General features: G+C 40.7%; 1 protein-coding gene across 1 annotated transcript; it reads left to right on the forward strand.

The window, feature by feature from the left end:
- Positions 1 to 4,132: 4,132 nt before the first annotated feature.
- Positions 4,133 to 18,842, forward strand: LOC118324030 (helicase ARIP4-like; the record flags this gene model as incomplete). Its single annotated transcript, XM_035656138.1, is given in 20 exon segments — positions 4,133 to 4,194; positions 4,417 to 4,590; positions 8,314 to 8,534; positions 8,851 to 9,033; positions 9,173 to 9,306; positions 10,260 to 10,456; positions 10,583 to 10,786; positions 10,886 to 11,024; positions 11,197 to 11,374; positions 11,684 to 11,902; positions 12,497 to 12,615; positions 12,855 to 12,979; positions 13,594 to 13,693; positions 13,809 to 14,014; positions 14,736 to 14,911; positions 15,487 to 15,683; positions 16,008 to 16,207; positions 16,316 to 16,405; positions 16,691 to 16,786; positions 16,912 to 18,842. Coding segments are annotated over 20 exon segments (4,105 nt in total), but the record flags the coding sequence as incomplete, so codon positions are not given.
- Positions 18,843 to 23,901: the final 5,059 nt, after the last annotated feature.

Genomic DNA, 23,901 nt, shown 5'->3' on the forward strand with positions numbered 1-23,901 from the left:
GCGCAGCCAAAATCCCAAATTCAAAATCCACGGTGTATGCAGTCTTACATAAATGTGCCGTAAAAACTGTAACTCAGCGTTTGCGCCATGCACGGTGCTTGTCACTGCACGTGGCGAAAACAGGAAAAATCTAACAAGTTTGTCATTCTTATGCATCGTGGTGAGCTGCTCCCGGGTTTCTATCCCAGGGCAGATTCTTCTTGGTCCTGGACTGCGGCCTAAAACAGGCATGTCGTGGCTTGTGTTTGATTTAGTATTCTTTAAATAGTGAGAACACCCTTGTGTCCCTCTGGAAAAAAAATGGTGGTGTTGTTGTCAGTTGACCCCAAGCTGTTTGGTGCTGTTGTTCCTGTCTTGTAGTGATGTTTCATTTTTTTTAAATCCGGATCGTAGGTCAATCACAACCACGTACGCCACACTTCTACTATGTTATTTAATTTGATTTCCAGTTTCTAATACAATTAAGTCCCTCAAGAATCTCGGTCCAAGGGTCGTTCAATATTGTATACATAACTGTCCCCTTCTGCCCCCAGAACCGAGCGAGGAGGGAGAGAGTTAGAGGGAGACTGGAAAGCCCGACAGAATGAGAGAGAAGCTCGAAGACGAGGGATGAGATCGGAGAGACATTGGGAGGAATGGATACGAGAGGGAGAGAAGAGAAGATCTGAGAGAGGAGAGGAGAGAGAGGAGAGGAGAGACGAGGAGAGAGAGAGAGAGAGAGAGAGAGGAGAGAGGAGAGAAGATGGAGAGGGACAAGAGAGAGAGAGAGAGAGAGAGTGAGAGAGGAGAGAGAGCGACGAGAGAGAGTGAGAGAGAAGATTGATGGTAAAAGCAACAGAGAATGAAGATGAGCTTAGAAAATGGTGAAGAATAGAAATAAGAAACAGAGTTATAGGTGCCATACGGTGCAAGTGTGCTTTGGCTCTTCACTGTGTTTTGCAAATGTAGTTTAGTTAAATGTTCATTTGAATACATTTTAAAAATTCGATCCTTGCAGGCTCTAGCTGACAACAGCAGCATGACTGAGTCAAACCAGTTTGATGGAAGTTTCAATTTCAAACACAGTAAACAGGCGTATTTGGAAAGATGTCAACAGCTCAAAAAACAAGTCCTGATAAATAAATAAAAAACGCTGCAAAGATCTGTGAATAGAATATTTAACAATTTTATAAAAATCAGTTTAACAATTCTTTATTAATAGTCGGTTCTTTATTTCTTTATTAAATCTTTGATTGTATATAAATCACTACAAGAAAGATTGTTTGTCCTCAAGATTCATAAACTGCTCAGAAGAATTTCAATAAAAGAGGAATAAAGATCTAAATATTTGGTTGTACGGTCGGTCCATCTGTTGTAGTGCATGTGACAAATAAAATAAAAAATACAATGCTGATACAGTAAAACTGGCTTCATGCTTTATGGGAGGATCTGCATATTTGAGTTGGGATTGTTTGCATCTCCTAATGATTCATTTATATGACTCATTCATGTTTACTGACACCCAGAGGGCCCCGCTATGTAAATCTAATATCACCAAGCCTTAAAGGGAGGGGTGTCCTGGATGTGGCAGTTGGTAATATTACGGAAGATTTTAATCGCTGCTCATTTGTGAAACGACACCTGAAACAGGCTCTTCACTTGTGGTAGGGACAGCAGCGGGAAATACATTTTAAAATAGTGGATTTTTAATTGAAAAAACCTTTACATAATATGTATAGTAGTTATTATGCATCAGTCAGGCTCTCAGCCTATAGCACAGTGAAATGACTAGAGGTAGGAATCAGTTAATTTAAATTAAAAAAACATATTGCCACACACTTTTCTGTGCTTCATTTGGCAGGCAGAGACATTCATGAAGATCAGTTAGCTTCTAATTGTCTTTTAATTGTGGTGGTATAGTATCCAGTATGAACGTTTGAAATCATTAGCGTTGGTAATACCAAATTAAACTAAACATACATCACGTCCCTGTATATCTATGACCGCATTCACAATATTTCTTACATTACTCTTCAATAAATAATACTTACTGTATTCTCTTCCTGTCTTCCTCACACAGACCAGTCTCACAGCGCCCCCTTCAGCTCCGAGAATGAGGCTCAGGGAGGCGACTCAGCTGCGTGGCAGTGCACCCCTCCCCCATCTACCTCACCTTCGGGGGAGACGCCGGCACACCCTCCTCCCTCCCAGCCCGCGTCCAGACCCCGCTCCAGGCCGGCCAGCCAAAGCCCCTCCCCTCCCTCCGCCCTGACAGGAACCAAGAAGAGGGGCTCCAAACCGGCTCACATGAGACGTAACATCAGGTACTAAAGTCGACGTCCTCACTTCAACCAGAAAGATTGTCTTAGTCGAAGAGTTCAACTTGTTTATTCTGTAGCGATCTTTAAGAAGCTGTAACATCACAATAATTAACCCAGCATCATTTCTGATTAAATTAACTGATTCCTATCACCCTACTTAGAAAAGGATTGTTGCCATGACATTAAAGCACAGGTTATCATTGAAGCAATGAATCATCTGAAATATAAAGCATAGATAGTGATATTATTTATCTAACATTTTTTGACAATACACAGTATGTGTTTGCCCAGATGTTGCTAATAGCTAAATTTCGTCAGTAGACCCTGCACATCTGGGGTCGCCAATGTTCAATGCAGCAGAAAAAAGAAGCAAAACACTGCATTGATAATACATTAAGCACAATCAAATGTTATTACAAACAAAATCAAATCAAACCGCATTTCAAGTTTCTTTCAGCCATTTTAGATTTTTAGAAAATGACTCAGTGCTTGGCAAGCAGTAATCAGTCAACCCTGAGATTAAAGGCATTACTACACAATCCCCTGAGTGTGTTTCTGCTGAGACGCAAAGTAAACTAACACTCACTCAGCTTTTTCAACCCTTATTGTATTTCTAATAATGTTCATTGTTGGCTGGACAATAGGATTTATCATCTCCCTGCTGTATCACTTTTTTCTGCTTTCTTTCTCTCTTCCCTCATTCCATGAACTAAAGCTCAAGCCAATTACTGATGAAATCTGTCAGTGATTATACTTAAACATGCTCCGTCTGCAGCACCATTCCTCTGGCTGCCAATAACCATGATATAGCTCAACCTCAAGTATGCTGCTGCTTTTACGTAACAGCGTCTTTAGAGTAACAGCAAACATGTGCAAACTCTGGCTTCATTGTTTGTAATTGTAAGTGGACTCATTCTCGTCTTTTACGTGACAGGTGCTGATTAGTTACCGCCCTTTTAACCAGAATGTGCAGAATTTAATATCATCGAGGCTCAAATAATTAATTTATGCAGCTGTCAAAATATCTACAATTTTCTCTGTTTCTGTAGAATTTATTATTATTAATATTAATAATAATAATTATTATTATTATTATTATTATTATTATTATTATTATTATAAAAATAAATGTTTACACATGAAAACTTGCCCTAACTTCTAGAATCTTACAAAAATTTGCCTACAAATACGCAATGTTTTGTTCATTGTCTTGATTTTATTTAAGGACGAATTAATTTTCAACCATTGGGGGCAGAAGAACGCAAAAACAAACAGACACAACTTGGATGGATAACACTTTTACAGCAGACACTTAAAATAGCCTTCATTTGAAGTTGTTTCCATCCACCAGTAGCCTACAAGTCCCATATCCACTCTCCGTTTAGCTCTTGTTAACTCCTGAGAAAAGTATGTGGCTCCGAAACAGCTAAATATTTGGCTACATTCTTCATCTGGTAGCTAACTTTGTCTTTATGCCTCTTTTAGCTCATTTTTAACCAGACAAATTAGCTAAAATAGGCTAGGAAGCTCGTCAGAGCTGCAGAATGAGATGGTAATTCTCTGTGGGTTCATATCTGTATGAGTCACACCTTTCACAATACACATAAATTTCATTCCATGTTAATAGTTAATAAATTAGTGATTAATGCAGCTGTGAAGAAATCACTGTCATCATATGAGTGTGTATACAATGAAAACCATGTGTCTCCCACCCGCCCAGTGACAGTTGTTGGTTTTGTTTTTCTCTCGTGTCTGTGCAGGAAGTTACTGAGGGAGCATCAGTTGGAGGCAGTGACCAAAGCCGCCCAGCAGGACGAGTTGGAGAGGAGGCGACGTCTGGAGCAGCAGAGAAAACAGGATTTCCCCGTACCGCTGCTGCCTGAATACACAACTGGTGAGAGCGTGGTGTACCCCTCAAAAAATGCTTCCATTAATACCAACAGCACCCAGACATTGATTCTCCAACCTGTACGCCAACATCCATTCCTAATCCCAAACCCTTAACCGAAGAACAAACTACCCTTAAAACAGCTTGCTAACATCTCAAAAGTATGTTTTATCCAACATTATCATTCATCTTGTTGATCTGCAGCACCATTCCTGTCCCTCTCTACAGGTGATGTGGCGAAGCACGTCTCCTCATCATCGGTATCAGCTGCATCGCAGCAAGAAGTGAAGTCGGTCAGACAGGAAGTGATCTGCCTGGACTCCAGCAGCACTGGCATCAGCGAGGATGAGGGCAAGACTAACGTAACCACCTCCACTACCACAGAGCACACACACAAAAGAGGTAAGACGCACACATATGTCAAACATTAACTAAAGCATTTATTAATAAATGTAAATTTCTGGAACATAAAAAAATTGAAGCTAGTAATTTGGCAGGAAGGCATGATTCTGTGCTTATTCAGCCCTGTTTGGACAGAAGAATCCCAGCATCTGCAGCTCCTGTTTATCAGATCAGAATAACAGCAGCCAAAGCACTGAAAAACTATCACATTTTTGTGGAGAATCTAGAATTACGTACAGCCCCTTTTCAGGTTAACCAGGCTTAACACACATCGAAGGTCTCTTGCCCGGATTGCCCCTTCGACCTTTGATTGTGTAAATGGGCTAGTAGGTCAGATGGTCATGAAAGCAGATGGCGACACAGAGCTGTGAAGCTAATTTATTACCCATCATACAGTTGTATATTGTGAGCTGTCCACATAGCCAGGCAAATCCTTAAATAAGCCAGATGCTAATTCTTAACATGCCTAAACAGCACAGGCTGAGCTTTGGTACAATGTGTGAATATTTCTTTCAGATGTCAAGTTGGTTACGCCAACTTTTTTGGTCCAGTTTTAGAAATTAAAGGATAGACTTGCCTTTTTCCAACCCAGGATTTGTTAGCATCATGTTTCCCATTATTCATCATCATGCTTAACACAGCTTTGCGAAGAGGGCTTCAGTTTTGAGAAACCCGGCATTCTTTGGCAGCTTAAACAATCCAATACAATGATTTAGAGCTTCAAAAACCACACTATGTAACAGTTTTAAACAGCAGAAGCTCACAGGACAGTCAGACCACACAGTATATTCCACTAATAAAGACATGTCAAACTTTTTAACAGGTTTGACTGATCACTGCAGAAGCAGGAAGTCGTTCAAATTACAACCTTGCATGTTTTATTTTCCTTTTTTTTTCATTCATAAAATATGTGTGTTTTTATACTGTGAGCTGTGTGGTTTTTGGAGAAAAATATTCCTGCCTCTTTCAGAGGTGGAATCTGCAACATTGCTGGTTTAATCTGTCTGTTAAACTTATGGATACAGCTGCGGTGATGATTTGCACAAGAAGTTTGATGAAAATTTGCCGTGTAAACACAAAGCATGAATGAAAGTTGAAAATGTTGGCATAGAAGGCAGACTGATGATTCATGTGAAGGTTTCTTCTCTTGTCCTGCACCATAGGGAGAACAAATTAAAACCTTTTTATCATTCGATGTGACAAAGCTTCAATTTAAAATTGTCTCATTCCCTGTATTTTGTGGTTTATCAAGCTGCTTCTTTGTGCATGATAAATTACAATTAAACCAATTTCTTACATGTCTGATGCATTTATGTTACTAGTCCGAGCCAAATAGCTGGTTTATTCAACAAACTGCTGGAACATTTGTGTGTTTGAAAGGCCCTTAACCCTTTTTGAAGGTGTTCTCAAGTGGTCAAGACTGTGTTTCATCCAAGCAAGAAACTGCAGCAGTTTTAAAATGATAAAAAAATTTTATTACAGTCTGGCTTGAGAAACTGTGGAGCTACAGTTCACAGTACAGTCTGTTGCATGTGTTTCCATCTGTCTTTAGTGGTGACTTTTTGAAAAATGATTTTTTTTCTGGAAAGGTTTTCAGGACACTGTTTTTTTAACATTCATTATAGCTCTATACGTTCAGACCTTTCAGCTGCCCAGTTCGACCACAGGCCATAAAGTCTATCCACTAGTTCTAGTTTGGCGGTGTCTGGTGGAAACCTAACATCTCTAAGGCATCAGTCTCTCAGAGATTAAGCAAAGCAGCCTTAATAGCCTCATGACAGCCATGTGTTTATTAAATTACACACTCTGTTTCAAATTGCTTTCTGAGCCCAGGGGTCTGGAAAGTCTGCCCATTAAAAGGCTACATCAGCTTGAATTTCCAGGAAAAAAATCAGAGGGCTGAAAAACAACTCAGAAATTTGAATGAGTTATTTATTTTTTATTTTTTTTGACTCAAAAGCCTCAACACGGCAGACATCTGGGCCAGTGTTCATCTGAGATTGTTTAGAACTGTAAACATAAGAATGATTTGTAGGAATGAATGTTAAATAAATAATGAAATAATGTTCAACATCACGTCCATAAAGGCAGTTATGTGTTCAGAAACGTCCTGCTGGTTCTCTTTTGTGACTTCTGTGCACATTTCAGCCTTTCTTTTGTCTCAGTAAAGACAACATAAAGGGAGTTGCACTTTATTTCCAACAAAACCTTGGCATTCATGCAGATTTCTTTAAATTCTTTCATGTGTGAACAGACTCCGCAGCCTTTTTGGAATCAGCTAAACCCAATTATTTGAGAGTCCCCCTGCACAAATTTAAACAAACGAAGTAAAAAAAAAAACTGGGGGGGGGTTCGTAGATTAGCCATGTGCATCAGAATATTTAAAACCTCCACAGGGTACATCATGTACCGTTCCCTTATTGCCCGAGTGCACAGACACAGACACACATTCAAAGAGCTACTCAGACAGTCATGGATAAACACACACTTTAACACACACTACGTTAGAGATAAACACACACACCTGCAACACAGACGTGCACAAAAGAGAAACAGGCAGACTGATAGGATGAAAAAATGAACAAAGACAAGATAAAATGTAGATTTGGGGCTGAGAAAGACAAAAGCAAAGGAGAGGGGGAAAAAAACAAATGGAGGGAGGAGATGAAAGGGAGAGAGTGTCTGTAGGGCAGATCAGAGCGGGTCTGTGGAGCAATAAAGCTGGCTAATCCTGGTTATGAGCCAGAACACACACACACTCGCAGTGGCACAGTGACATTTCTGGTTGGGGTTGCATAACCAGTCTCCCCCTCCACTCTAATCCTACTTGTATAACCAGCCATTCACTGCAGTTATATAAGCGCTCGCTCGCTCTCTCTCTCTCTCTCGCTCTCTCTTTCACACACACTAACATACTGACACACACACACCTCTCCCCCTCCCGTCATGCCCTCGCAGACTGCCAGCTTGTGTAACTTTCAGCACTTGATACCATTGACGTTGAAGTCCTTTTTATCAGATATGGATTTCGGTCTTTCCACTACACATGCACTGTGACGTCCATGCTTGATGTAACATCACACAAGTTGTGCTCGTGACTGAGCCACAGTTCACCACATCATTTGAGATAAATGTAACAATGCCAATAAAAATATACTAGAACTAAAACTCATTGTTTTCATGGGTAAATCTGTAACCCAAGTGTTTTTGTTTCTTACGGTGTTTGTAAGTTTTCCTTTGTCCTGTGATCAAGGTTCTTCATCAGGTGGTATTCAAGTCCTTTTTGAAAACAGTTGTTATACTGAGAGAAAAAAAGTCAGTAAGGTCTCTCATTCAAACAGGAATTCATTATAATATATTTCCAATATTTCTTTTTTGTCACTGTGGTAGAATTTATTTAAATATTATGTGAAAATTGTTGAATCACAGCTGAATCAACAATCTGGAAGGGGCATTAGCATTGTTACAGCGAGTTTGAGGATGCATCTAAATGTCTCAAGTTTAGGCTGATCTGGCTGGAATGTGTTGTATAGAGGAGGGACAAGATATCATGGGACGAAGTGTGTGTGTGTGAGCCTTAAGAAAATAATAACAATACATTGTATCCCAGGTTTTCACCATTTGCAAATTTAAATTGCAAATACAATTTAAAAAAACAAAACAAAAAAAAAAACAATTTGGAAGACCTGCAATGTCATTTTTTCACGCCCTCCCTCTGTGCAGATGTGATCGATCTGAGCTCAAGCGAGGACGACGCCATCGTCCACATTAGCAGCGCGTCCACCAACGAGGAAGAAGAGAGCGAGCCGAGCGGCGCACACGCAAACGACACCCTTAACCGACCAGACGCCCAGGGCAGGGTGCTGGTCAACTTGAACCATCCATCCGAAGAGAAGGACGTGTTCCTCTCACCTCAACTGGCGCGAGCTGTCAAACCTCACCAGGTATTTTTACTGTTGCACCCAAATCAAACCTTTGATGCTTCCTTCTGGTCATCCTCCACTCTTATTGGGATCTATTAATGGAAATACATTTTTTTTTTTTTTTACCATGTTGTAAGGGTCATACTGTGAAAATAACCTTCTGTTGAATAGTTTGAGCAAAATTCTGCCTACATTCTAATTAAATGTTTCTTTCCCACCTCACCCTCTTTTCTTATCACCGCGGTTCCAACTTTCTCTTTTGTCACTATCTTCTCTCTCTTCTTTCCCCTCTTTCACAACTTCATCCTCCACCTCTCCCCTTTCCCCTGCTCCTCAGATCGGGGGGATCCGCTTCCTGTACGACAACCTGGTGGAGTCCGGGGAGCGGTTCGGCAGCAGCACCGGATTCGGCTGCATCCTCGCTCACAGCATGGGCCTGGGCAAAACGCTGCAGGTCATCTCCTTCATCGACGTCCTGTTCAGACACACCCAGGCTCACACCGTGCTCGCCATCGTACCTGTAAGAACCTGTGCATTTAATGTTAGAGTACATGGAAATGTGGAGCATTAGATATGGACACGCAATATGCTCTGTGTGGGACCCAGTAAATATAGTCAGAAGATTGACTCTGACCTTATATCTCTTAATTTCCATCCAGGTGAACACGTTGCAGAACTGGCTGTCAGAGTTCAACATGTGGATCCCACCCCCAGAAGCGTTACCACCAGATACTGACCTGGGACTGGTGACGCCTCGTACCTTTAAGGTTCACATCCTCAATGACGAACACAAGTGAGTAACAGGAACAAGAATTTATTTTTTTTTAGCTCTTCCTGTGTAAAGCCTGAATCCTTTCATCCAACCACCTGCTTTGTTCTCAAGAGGAATTTTATTGATTTCTTAAAAAAGTAAGAATAAAATACTTCATCTATTTTTAAATTCTGCAGGGCACGTTCAATCTTCCTCAGACACACATGCATGCAGCAGGGTTTTAGCTAATTTAAAAGCCATTTCAGGCGGATTCCGTTACATTCATGCAAAGCAGTGAAGAGATTTTCCTTCTACCTTTTAAAAACGACGGGGCTGACCTTCTTACCTGCCTCTTCACTTGATCCCCATCTGGCTCTCCCTCTCTTCCATCTCTCCATCATCCTCTTTCTCAGCAGCTGCTTCTGCTGGAAAGACTTTCTGACTCTTGTGCGTGTTTGGGATTAGGGGGGAAGGAAAGAATGCTGCATGATGGGTGAACAATTCCATGATGCATCATGGTCTGACAGTGACACAGTAACCTCATTCTCTTGCTCAGCTCTGTTCAAAAATATCTACCAGCGTAACAACTCGTAATTAATTGGGAATCTGCAGAGCTGTTTTTTCTTCTCTTTTTTCTATCATTTGCTTTGATTTTATTCAAATATTTTCATACTTTTCAGCCTTGTAGTTCCACTTAAAGGTGCTAACAGTCACACTTTAAAACTGAGAGCAGCTCCAACATTTTACATTGTGTGCCACTGCACTCATTTAATATTTTGTAATAAATATTATCTTTTGCCATATTTGAGGTATTTTTACTTGCAATGCCTTTGTACTAGTTTCTGTATTGCTTTGTACAGAAAGTAGGATTGTTTCACAGCACAAAGTGGGAGAGGTTGTTAAGTGATTAGTTGATAATTTCAGAGAGAAGTGAAAGGAAGGAAATACAGTGTTCTCAGTTTTGAGAAACGTAACTTTTTTTTTTTTTTACCCAGGAACACTGCAACCAGGGCCAAGGTGGTGGAGGACTGGGCACGGGACGGAGGGGTGCTGCTGATGGGCTACGAGATGTACCGCCTCTTATCGCTGAAGAAGAGTTTTGTGGCTGGAAGGAAGAAGAAGAGCAAGAAAACAACGGGACCTGTGGTCATCGATCTGGATGAAGAGGACAGGCAGCAGGAACTGCTCAAAGGTGGGAGGGATAAAGAGGAGGGGACTGGGGAGAAATATGTGCAAAAAACATTTAATATACTTGCTATGCTACTTTTTAAAGCACCAGTGTAGAATATCATTGAAGATAATTGTCCTCCTCCTCCAGGTATCGAGAGAGCCTTGGCCCGGCCTGGTCCAGACGTGGTGATCTGTGACGAAGGCCATCGCATCAAGAACTGCCATGCCAGCACATCGCAGGCTCTGAAGAACATCCGAACCCGACGCCGCGTGGTCCTGACCGGCTATCCCCTCCAGAACAACCTGATCGAGTACTGGTGCATGGTCGACTTTGTTCGACCAGACTTCCTAGGTATGTGGCAATCATGGAGATGTTGGCAAGTCTTGAGATCACAAGACTGATTTGGTTGTTTGGCTTCTCTACAGTTTTTACATCTTATGCATATTTCAGGCACGCGGCAGGAGTTCAGTAACATGTTTGAGCGTCCCATTCTGAACGGGCAGTGTGTGGACAGCACACCTCAAGACATCCAGCTGATGAGGTACAGGAGCCACGTCCTGCACAGCCTGCTGGAGGGCTTTGTACAGAGGTGAGACAGCTGCCTTTATAAACTAACAGCTACTGCACCGAAAACAAAACCTGACCACCTTAAACATTTGATAGAGAATACAAAGGTTTTACTGGTCAGACCCAACATTTTCAGACCTATTCTTCTTTTCTAATAACACTTTACAAATACTGACTGTAACTCTTTATTCCAGGCGAGGTCATGACGTCCTGAAGGACCAGCTGCCCTCAAAAGAGGAACATGTGATCCTGGTGCGTCTGTCACCCCTGCAAAGGGCGCTATACACAGAGTTTATGAACCGCTTCAGAGAAGCAGGAAACACCGGCTGGCTCAGCCTCAACCCGCTGAAGGCTTTCTGCGTCTGCTGCAAGGTGAGGATGAGGAGGCCATGTGTGTGGAAGGCTACCTGATATTATATTACTGATATATACTTTTTTAAATGGGGTCATGGATACAGTAACTAAAAGCTTTTATTTAAAAGAATATATATCTTCAAAGTCTTCTTGCTCTGTCTGAGGCCTTGCTGTCCTTGTAGCACTGTTACACAAGTTATTATCTAAGTCAACATGCTTCTGCACTAAGATAAATTCCTGTATATTTCATATATCATATTGGGCAAATCCAATGTTTGTCACCTCGGGAAAGTGTTTTGCCCTCGCTGACATTCTGTCATTCTTCAGATCTGGAACCATCCAGACGTGCTGTACGAGGCTTTACAGAAAGAAAACCTGGCAAGCGACCAGGACTTGGACCTTGATGACATCACTACCACAGGTCCCGCCCGATGTCCAGCCACACCCAATCAAAAGTCCAAGCCCCTGGAGAATCCTAACCCCATTGGTGGACTGAGTCTCAACCAGCTGCAGGAGAAAGCCAATCAGGTCATCACTTACGAATGGGTACGTTTAAAGACTTGGACACAAAACAGTAAAATCTAATATTATATGTTTTTGCTTTCTATAACATAAAGCTGCGCTATGCAGTTCCATAAAAAAACAACAAATGTTTTCAACCTAAAGTTAGGTCATAAACAGACAAATACAATTCTGCCTTCAGTTCATTGCTGCCACACACAGCATAATGATTATAAATACTAATAGAATTATGAACTATCCATTAATCCACAATGATCCAGTACAAAGAAAGCTGGACAACTTACATCACAGTACAACATTTCTAACCATTGAAGCCTGCAAAATTTGAACACTTATTCTCTAATTTTGTTCCTGAGACTTATTACACTCATTGGCCAGAGTAAATATTCTGCTAGGAAGCATTAGAAACTATGGGGACCTAACTGTTTTCAGTGAAATGGCTAAAAAAATGTTGATACCTTTGTGCATGCTCATTATTGTATGATGTGCTAACTTAAGACATCCTTAGTAAGTTGCTTAAATAAGGACAACATCTGATGGGCTCAACTGTAAATGTAAGGGTGGTGTTTAATAGTATAGTAAATTTTAACTGTCTTCTTTCTTTCTTCACTTGGTCAGGCAAAGGACATCATGTGTGACTACAGACCCGGCATCCTGGAGAACTCAGCAAAAATGGTGCTGCTGTTCCACCTGATAGAGGAGAGCGTCAGAAAGGGAGACAAACTCCTCGTCTTCAGGTATGAGATCAGACGACAGAGAGACATTTTCACACTTATGGGTTATAACAATTAAACAAAAAGAATTGTAGCTAAACAAATTGACTTATGCAGCTAAGTGGGAAGGGAAAAGGGTTGTCCTTTTCTCAGCTTTTATTTCCGGATTTGGTTAAGTTCTGCTTTGCATTACATTTGTATTACTGAAGCTCTTCCGGCATATGATACAATCTCTGATTTTGCCTTTTGTTTGCCTCCTGCAGTCAGAGTTTGTCCACGCTGACAGTGATCGAGGATTTTCTGGCTAAGAGACCAGTACCCCCATCGCCCAACATGTCCGACAGAGACAGACCCAACCAGAACTGGGTCCGCAACCTCAACTACTACAGTAAGTGATCATTAATTCTTCAGTATTTGGCTAAATAGATGCTTAGATATTAATCTAATACCTATAAACTTGCTATTAAAGCGAATTAACAGAGGCGGAGGCAGGTTGAGGTAACACATATGGTTTTTCTGTCCACTTTTCTTAACTGACGGAGGATTTTTCTGACTACAGTGGTTTGCTTGTGCAATGATATGGCTCCAATCATTGACTTACAATGAGTGCTGCCACCTGCTGGTGTTTCTTGATAGCAGCCAGACTTTGGTTTATGATTCTCTACACGCACAAGAAGGAATTCACAGCTTTTATAGTGTTGCTGTTTGTGTATTTCAGTCCTGTAATAACATGAGCTGCAGCTGTTATTTCCGTGAAAGTGACCCCAGTTACCATATTTTGCACAAATGTTTTCTTTATTTGGTGCATATTCCCTTATTTAACCTATAGAATAGCTATAATTGCAACTGGAGAATCAAATCCATAGAATAAAGTTTGCATAACATGATCCTTGATTAGATACTAATAGACACAATATAAGATGAAATTGTATTTTAATTGAATGTCCCAAAGCTGCTGAAAACCCAGTTTTAACTCGGTATTGGTTGTGTGATGTTTTGAAGGACTGGATGGAAGTACAACAGCCTCAGAGAGAGAGAGACTTATAAACCAGTTTAATGATCCATCCAACACCTCAGCTTGGGTCTTCCTGCTGTCAACCAGGTAACACACACACACACACACAATAACCGCAATATTAATGAAAGAAAACGCATGTGAAATATTGAGGTCATGACATATAGCTATAACAAACACTGCTGCCCTCTCTGGGCCACAGGGCCGGCTGTCTGGGCGTAAACCTGATTGGGGCAAACCGCGTGGTAGTGTTCGACGCCTCCTGGAACCCATGCCATGACGCCCAGGCCGTGTGCCGCGTCTACCGCTACGGTCAGAGGAAGCAGTGTCATATTTACCGGCTGGTGTGCGACTTCACGCTGGAGAAGAAGATCTATGACCGACAGATCTCCAAACAGGGCATGTCAGGTGAGTCAGAAAATGCATGGATGGGTTTAAAGAGAAAAGAATTGATTTCCAGGTGTTTTTCATTTCCTGTTGTTTACACTAAAGATGTAGTAGATTCTGTAAAATAGGAAGTCTGTATCCTATTTCAGTCATTTCCCAGTTTGGCACATAAAATCTGTATTTTGGTTAAATTTTTGTACATTCGTTTTATTTTTTATTTAACGTCCTGAGACTACTGGCAGACATAGGAGCACTATCACATTGCATTAACCAAGGAAAGGGGGAAAAAAAGAACTGAACCACATATAAAACAGACCAGCATAGAAAATAAAGAAGCCATATAAAACATATTAAAATACAACCCATTTAAATTCCTTCTTAAATATGCAGATATTGTGTAATTCAGCTGACAGCTATGTCAAACATCTGTCAGTAATCAGATTTACTGAAAACCCCAGTCCCGGCTCCTCTGTGTGAACCCCCAGCAGACGGACCCCCCAGAACTAAATAATCCGCTTTGTGTTGAAACCAGAGTTCCTCTGCCAAGAGGCTCTTGTCTGACAGAATAAACTGTCTCAAGTGTTTGCTGTAAGCTTTGACTGGCGAGACAGACACATTGAGGCTGCATATGCTTTGGAGAGCTGTTTGAAATCAAACAGTTTTTCACAATGTTCTCTCTTTTTGCCTCAATCATCCTCCTCTCTCCATCTCTCATGTCTTCCTTTCTCATTCCCTCCATTAGACCGGGTCGTGGATGACCTGAACCCCGTGCTGACTTTCACCAGGAGGGAAGTGGAGTCTCTTCTTCATTTTGTGGAGGAGGAGCCGGACCCCTCCCAGATCCAGTTGCATCCCCAGGACGGCATGGAGAGCGTCCTCAGGAAGGCGTTGCACTTCTATCCTCACCTGATTACTAAGGTAGGTAAAGGAAGGCAAGAACACTGTCCCTATACGCCACCTAGAGGCATTTAAAAGTAGGAGATGTGGGGATGTTTTTTGCATTGTTCATTTTGCTCTTGTGAGGCTTAAAATAAATGCCTAGAGAAAGGCATCTCTAAGAGAGATGATTAACAGTTCACTACTAATTCAATAATTCACCGCTTGTTATGGTGGCTGTTTGAATGAAAATGTCAAAAATAATATATCTGAAGTGAGAACTACACCACACAGTTACAATTAGTCTTTGCTTTATATTTATAGCACTGTTTTAGATGGCTCATGTGAGTCATCTCATACCTCATACAAACCTGCTGGATTCTTAGTGGATGTATTCCAGACTAAACTCTCATAGCAAAAACTGAGCTCACAAAATTTTAAAATGGTTTTGTGAGGTAAATAATAAAAGTTTTATTGCAGCTAATTCACCGGTATAAACTAGTAAAAATTCAAGATTCCACATTGAAGCAAGAATATGACATTGTGCTTCTCTGAAAGAGAAAGAAATATGAATGACTGCAATCTCACATCTTTTTTCTTTCCTTTGCGCCTTCCAGCTACCATTCCCCCACGAGTCCCTGCTGATAGACCGCAGGGAGCTGAAGCTGAGCAACGCTGAGAAGAAAGCAGCGAAGAAAGGTTACGAAGAGGAAAAGAGGGCCTCTGTGCCATACACCCGCCCGTCCTACGCTCACTACTACCCTGCCAGTGACCAGAGCCTCACCAACATCCCCGCCTTCAGTCAGAGAAACTGGTCAGTGACTCCCAGGAACAATGATGGCCAACATAAAAATGAACAAACTAATTTTAACTTTAACAAACTTGTTTAATTCATTTATAATTATGCCTTTCAAAGTGTTCTTGAGTAATAGATACAAGTGACATAAAAGGACAAAAAGTAAAGGTTGTAGTGCAGTTTCAGTTGGAGATACAAGATTATATGAGCTCAGATAAAATCTTTTAATTTTAAAAAGGTTTTATAAGTGACTAATTAGCAAGGTTATCTAACATATGAACCTGGTTTTAATTCATGAAATGATAGTCATAAATTTATGAAAAAAATGATCTCTCTGCTTAGGCGTCCACCTCCTCGTACTGAAGAGAAGCCAGTGTCCAGTGTGCGTCCAGTTCAGTCAACTCCAGTTCCCATGATGCCCCGACAGGCATCTGCTGGCTCGGCTCCAAGCGACGATTCATCAGGATCCAGCCTCGGAGGTTTCCCCGTTAACTGCCTGCAAAAAGCTGGGGTGTTTGTACAGAGGATCGTCACCACTACTGGTAGGCAAACTGTACATTTGTAAACTAACTTTATTCTATTAAAACCTTTTCTTCCCTAGAATCATCAACTCCTCACAATATAAACTTGTCCTTCTTGGTCTCTTTCAGACATCGTGATTCCAGGCACCAACAGCTCAACAGATGTCACGACCAGGATCACAGCTGGAGAGAGTATCCATGTCATCAGGGGCACCAAAGGTACAAATACCTCTTTATTATACTTTATTATATTAAATGTATGCATTTGGCTGCTTTTTTATGTCTTGCATGATACTAAACTGAATATCTTAATTCATTAATTAATGGTGAAAATAGTTGCAGATTAATAATGAAAAGAATCAATCAGTTGTAGCCCTATATGCAGTCACAATGCTGCAAAAGCATCTTCTCTAGGAAACATCCAAGCTTCACATTCACAGTGAAGCAGGTCAGAGTAGACTTTCTGTGTGTACTGATCATTTATTTCAATGTTATCTGTTTTAGGGACTTACATCAGGACGTCTGACGGACGAATCTTTGCCATCAGAGCAGCTAATAAGGCCAAGACTGCAGATGAGAGTGCTACTGCGCCACCAAAAGGTAGGATGATTGACTGAATTCCACTTAAAGCATACAGGAACAGAGATATAAAAAGATAAGGCACTATGAGGTGAAGAATGACATCATTTAAGCAAATATTTAACCCCTTGCTTCTTCCTTCTCAGACTCACAGGCCGCACCAGAGGAAGTGTCAACCAATGGCAGTAACGGTTGCCTGTCACCTGACAGGAAGCAGACTCCCTCCAAGACTATTCCCCGCCCTCTTTCCCCTGACAGCCCAGAGATCATCAGCGAGTTGCAGCGCTACACAAGTGGCACAGGAGCCGGTGCCACTGCAGGTGCCGGAGCTCAACCAGAGGGGGCAGCAGAGAGCAACCTGCCTTCCACCAAACCGGTGCAGACCAATGGCAGCAGTGGGAGCAGTTTTGCAAGTGGAAATATGAGCCACCAAGATGCCTCTGTGACTAATGTAATCCAACCCAACATGGATGCCACTGCCGCCCAGGACCTGAGAACAGGCTCCAAGCGCAAAGCCTCTACCCCGTCCCTGGATGAGCGGCCCAGTAAACAGCCCTCTGCAGGCAAACACTCCTCAGCCACTCTGGCCTCACAAGGCTTCCCCTTCACTGGGGGCTACGGCCTCCCCCCTCTGGGCCTCAACCCCGCCATTTTGGGTGGGTCACTGAGGCACCCGCTCTTCATGGGGGCAGGCTCGCCTTACTTCCAGCCCCCCCACACTCAACTAGGGGACCCCACTTACATGTACCCAGATCTGTTTGGCTTTGGCGGAGCCAGTGCAGTCCCCACCTCCTCCTCCTCAACCACAACCACTGCTACCGCCGTCTCATCTTCCTCATCATCATCTTCTGCATCAGTCAAAGCTGCCAGTTCGGTTCCAGGAGCCCTGCCGCCGTTCATGCTGAGCCCCAGCATGGCGGGCATGGCTGGGATGCTCCCGCCGGGCTTCCCTCTCTCTTACAGTCAGTCCCTGGCAAGCCTCTACACAGGGTCGATGCTCCCGGGCGGGCTGCCGGGTCCCGCTGCCACACCGGGTCCAGCCGGAGCCAGCTTCCTCTCTCATTACCCTCCCACCGCTGCCTCCGGTTCCTCCTCATCTTCTCCTTCCTCCTTCTCCCCCTCAGCACGGTCTGAGGGCCACCGAGCCCCAGTGCTAGTGAATGGTGGGAATTTTAGCAGCGCCAGCAGCTCGGATGATGACGATGATGTAATTGAGGTGAGAGGACAGTGACCGATGAGTGATGTGGTTGTTTTGAGCCAGCTTGATTCAATTTAATAATCATCAAAATAGGATGACATCCTATTTACCAGGATACAGGCTTTAAAGTTGCCTGTGGCCGAGGCTGCGAGGGAAATGGACAAAAAATGAAAGACAATTGAAGTACTGACAACTGAGTCCCTGCTAAAGTGTTTTCTCTGTTCGTCTCTACTGCCTTGGAGAAACAGTCTGAGTGGGGATTGAACACAGACTGGACACAGAGCGACAAATCTTTATGCTGAATATCAGAAGCTAAAACCTGAGGAAGAAAAAAAGCTCCAGATGGAACAAGAAAATGAAAATCTAAGGACTTTGGGCTTTTAAGTTTTTGTCCAATACTGGCATTGAAATACTGATCACTGGACTTAGTACTGCTGAGTGTGGGCCTGCAGTGACCACAAAGCAGCCACTAGTTGTACTGTTGACTTTAGAGATTCTAGTTCTGCAGCTTTGCTAAATGTCAAGACTCTTTTGCTTTTTTCAGCTAATTAACAAGAGGACAGTATGTTGGAGTTGCTTATATTATAAAAAAAAGTTTGAGAATTAAGTTAGCTGGTAGTGACGTTTGTTAAATATCAGTAACTGAAATGTTTGTCACTTGTCGAATATTGCTACTGAATTCTTAAAATAGTAAAACTAAAGGTAGAATGATCAAACAGAACTTTAAGAAAGAATTTTGATTTACTCAATAACTCACTGCCAGTACAGGGGGTATTGTACATTTTTGCTTTTGAAGAAAAAAAAAATGGGGTCATCTTGAATCATTGAAGTTAAGGCTTTTTGAGGATGAGGTTAAAGACAATTACTGCAACCTTTACACTCTAATGAAAGAATGTATGCTTAATCAAATGCCTTTTAAACCAGGCCTTTTTGAAAAGACTCCTTCTATTTCGGCATCAGACTTGGGAAGATCTGATTTTTCTTTTTTTTTTATATTTATGTAATCTCTTTTACTTTTTAAAGAAAACCATTGCCTAAAAAACAGCCAGGTGAAAATGAGAAAAAAAAACTGTGTTCTTGCGAGGTGTCCTCCTTGTAGCGGAGAAACAACCAACAGAAAATGCCTTTTTGCCTCCATCTTTCTGAATGTTAACTGTGAGAGAGGAGAGGTAAAGAGAGACAGGCGGTCACTGCGGCTCTCTGAATCTCACCCACAGTCTTACTGTAGCCTAGCGAAAAACGATGCAAAACACTCACTCAAGCCTATATATGTATTCGTACAAACCCCAGAGGAATTAATCTCGCAAACCCCCCGCCCCCAGAGTGTTGGTGACGCTTGTGTCGTTACTGTGTTCGTATCTGTGTGTTGTATTTTTAAGGGTTACAAAAGGAATCGTTTTTAAGAAAAAATGAATAGAAACTTGTGTTACTCGGTTTGGTAACTCGTTCTAACAACACAGATTCCACCTCTGCTCTGCTGTGTTTCTTTTTCCTTCAGATTTTGTAAACACATGCAATTGTGAAACCAAACTTTTTTTCTTCTTTTTTTTGGAGAGATGGTGTAGCTTTTGCCAAAAGAACGAGAAATGCACAAGCACATCAGAAACCTCCAGCGTAGAGGATTGTGTCTTAAAGAGACCAAATAATGTCGTCAACAATGTAGAGCAGACTTAAAATCCACCCCAGCAACACTCTCTACAGCATCCTCACAGCCACAGTCCAAGTACATATCCATCCCTCTGTATGACCTTGCAGGTAACACTGTACACTGTACTGCACTGTAAAAGAGACACTAATCTGTATACGTCTGTAGGCTGGTTGAAAGCTTCAACATGTGACCAAGTTCCCTTTAGATTAACCATAAACCATTGTTCTGCTGTTCCAATTGATCCCCTCTGATCACACCAACTGATCTGCTATGGTCGGCACTGTCCTTATGTGGAAAATCTTCTCCTCCGAAATGGCTGCAGCGAGAGCTTTAAAAACCACCAGCTCTTTTGTGGAAAATGGAACATTGTTAAGTAAAGACTAAGCATTTCCTGTTCTTTCTCTTCCACGTACTTGTTCTCCTTACTGAAATTGTTAGTTTACTTATGTTTAATTTTTGTTCTCCAATTTTTACAATGTTTGAATTTACCAAATTAAGTTATTTATGACGGTGCATATTTATTCATTTGTATTTTTATTTTTGTACAATGTTTTTTTTTTTTGTCTCCTTTTGTTGCTTTTCTTTATCTTGTTTGTAAGATTTTTAAGGTCATATTACTATTGTTGTTACTATGGATGGAAAACGCTTTGTTTTTTTCTGCCAGTCTGACCCAGCTCATGTGAACTAGTGCAGAACTTGCATGTGGACCAACCCATTTGTGCATTACTGTGCACACTGATAGCCAGGATAGCATCTTTAAGAAGGATCGATCGAATATCATATCCCATTTACTGTGACACTGATCAGCTCTTGATTATGACAAATCCAAAAAAAGGACATCAGGGATACAGTGATAATAACAGTGATATATGATATTAAGCGGTGTTAAAACTCTTTTCTTATCTATATGAGCTCCTTCATCAGAATATCCTGCCTGTTGACATGTTTGTTCACAATTGGGATACAAATCTAAGTATTTTATCTGAATATGAGCCATTTGTGTGCATGTAAATGAAGCTATTCACAAATAATGGGTCAGAAACTGAGGCAGCCTAACCACAAGTGAGCTGGAAAGCAAAATAATGATATCAAGTGCTTCTCTTTCCTTTTTTCTTTTTGGTTGCTCATTACCATATCATCAGAAATGTCCATCTGTGTCATCCCTATGACAGCAAACAAGCAAGTTTCCTCAGCATCGAACTGTTTGGTTGTCAGCTCGGCGTTCGCTGCGCTGACTTACCGCTCTGTTATTTCACAGCTTTCTACTTGAATTTACATATTTATTTATACAAATCGATTCGGTCGGACGAGCCGACTGTCTCAATTCCATTTTAGCTGAGGAGAAGATTAAAGCTGCTGTCTTTAAGGATTGGCTCTAGTCAAAGCCTGTTTAGTTTAGCGATGGATAATGTGTATGACCTTGGATTACTTTTAGATCCTTCTGGTTTTTTTTTTTTTTGGTTTTTTTTTTGAAGTTTGTAAATAAAAAGAAACATGTTCTAAATAATTCATTTCCTAATTTCTTTACATCAGTAGTAGTACACGCCCCCCTCCATCTCCCCCTGACACACACACACAAACACACACAGGCAACAGAGCACATTTAAAGCTGAAAACAATATGCTTCCAAGAAAATGAACCAGTTTTACAGCCACATGAAGAGAATTTTCTCTCAACCACAACGCTATGAAACATAAACAGTCACATATTTATGCAACTTTTACCACTGCAATCTACAATATATATTATATTTGTCTTAAAGTAACAAAACTTTGCATGCCTATTGTCAGTTAGTATAGATGTAATCTAACTAAGACTCTGGGCTCCGTTTAAGAGAGAAAGTTTAACCAAAAGCCCTGAAACGTGTACAGGTAAGAGCCACTGTACTGTAGTTCTGATGGAGCTTAGAGTTCATAGTTCATTTTAGTTTCTGGTGGTGTGTTTTTCTCTTTCCTTTGGATAAATGCGCTCAAAATAAGTCAGAATCTGGTGTCAGCTCCCGACAGCACTTTATTCTGTAACACACTGCAGGTAATATCAACAATACACATGTGGGTGTTTTACATGAAAATCTAATATTGCCTAGTTTTAATGATGTTTTACATTTTCGTCCCATGAAAAAGAGATGAGTAAGGACACTAACTGGGCCAAAGCAATGTAGGCCAATTCACTATTTAAAACTTATGATGCATCATTTTACAGTATAGTAGCTGTAAATTATTACATCTTTATAAATCGAATGGACAATAAATTCATCTGAATCTAATCTAAGCCATATAGTTAAAAGAAATTCCGAAATGAATCACAACATTTCAGACAATACACGTTTTACAGCACAAATTGGGTCAGCTAAAAGAAGCTGACCTCAATTTAGTTGTTGTCTGCTGTTGATTAGTTTGCACTCATATATATATATATGTCAGTCTGTTTAATGTTATTGCTTTTGGCGGTATATTTTATCATCCTGTTCTTGTAACGTAGTGGTAAGATCAATGGAATGTAACATCGAGGGTAAAATCTGGGTTTGGTTTGTACTGGCCCGCTTTCCTCATCCTACTTTGATGGTCACTCACATACTTTCTGTGTGTGTGAGGCCGCTATATACTAGCAGATGTTTACTTGCTGTCATCCTCTGAAAACAAAAAATGTGTCTACTAAACCATTGTGCAAATCCCATATGTTCACCAGCCTTTATTTTGCAGGTTACTTGAGTTTTCAACTTGTTGGTTGTGTCATATATAATTTAACATATATTCTATTTATAACACACCAAAAGAGTATAAAATGGATAAATATAATGAATATATCCACATCCATTACCAATGAGAGGTGTAATATGCCTGAACAAGGAGTATCTTGTGTCATTTGATTCATGTCCTGCACACAGAGGGCGATGAACAAATGTCTGAATAAACCCATCTCACTAGCTAACTTGCAGGTTTATTAAACTGCAGAGCCTGATTTATTAGATCTCATTTGATCCATAACTATTGCATTCCAATTTACCAGCCACAATGACTGTAAATTGCAAAAGTCACATCCACTTATCACTACAGAACTAGGATTTTAGAACTAAATTGTGCCTCCAAATTTCTAAGCCAGAGTACTTAAAGTTATCAGTTACAGCCAGAAATAAATCCGTGGCTGGCTGCTGGTAATATCCAGGACAGGCTGGCCATGTAACTTCATTTTTTGAGTGCATAGTTATCGATAATACTATGGTATATGAGTGCTTAATTTTGGGAAACTACACAGCATGTACCATGAAGCACACTGAATATCATTTCATATATCTCTTTGTTTTTTTTTCTTTTTATATTCAGTGACAGCTGTGATCATTATCTTTCTGTTCCTGTAAACTTTGAGTGAAGGTTGCTGTTTAGTCTGTGTCCTTGTTCCATGTTTCCTTGTTACAACTTATTTGTATGTGGTTTGTCCTTTTTTGTAAATGTGATGTGAGTTCTGATTGTTCAGAATAAAGTGACTGCATCTGTTATTTGTGTCTTTTGTGTGTAATGTCAATGAAAGGCTTGTTTAGAGATTAAATGTGCATTTACCCATTTTGAAGTGAACAATATTATTACAATACTAAATATCATAACAATAATATCAAAACAAAACTATAGGGACTGTGTGACCTAATATCACATAGAAATAATAAGTGCAATAAAGAAATAAATTATTACAATATCTGATATATAAGAAGCAGGCAAAGCTTTTAACTGTAGATCCCTTAATATCCTTTAAATAAGGTGGTGTATGTATAAATACTGCATCAATAAATATTAAATACTAAAATATTTATATGTAAAAGCACAGAAGTATTATCTGCAGAATCTACTTAAGGTATGGGAAGTAAAAGTACTCATTTTGCAGAATAGCTCCTTGCAGAATGTCATATATAGACAATAATTGGCATTTACAAGTTAGCTGCCTTTTAATATTAACAAAGTTGATTTGTTGATATTTTGTTGGAAATATTTTAGTAACTATTATTATATAAATAAATGTAATGCAGTAAAAGGTAGCTAGAATATTTCCCTCTTAAGTGTATAAAAGTATAAAGTGCCAGAAAATTTAAATCTCAAGCTTGTACTTAGCTGTACTTTGAAGTAAAGTACCTAACAACACAGGCATACCTATAAGATCGAACTATCAATTCATTTTAACGCTACTAAACTTACTTTTTGCTGTCAACGTCAATTACTCATGGGGTGTAGAAGAGAACTCGGTTTCCCAGCGTGCTCTGGTGTTGAAAAGTTACGTGACTTGACGTTTTTTCACCGATTG

Source organism: Morone saxatilis, unplaced genomic scaffold (genome assembly GCF_004916995.1).
Source record: "Morone saxatilis isolate NCDOM2014 unplaced genomic scaffold, NCSU_SB_2.0 Contig15, whole genome shotgun sequence".
Classification (NCBI taxonomy): domain Eukaryota; kingdom Metazoa; phylum Chordata; class Actinopteri; family Moronidae; genus Morone; species Morone saxatilis.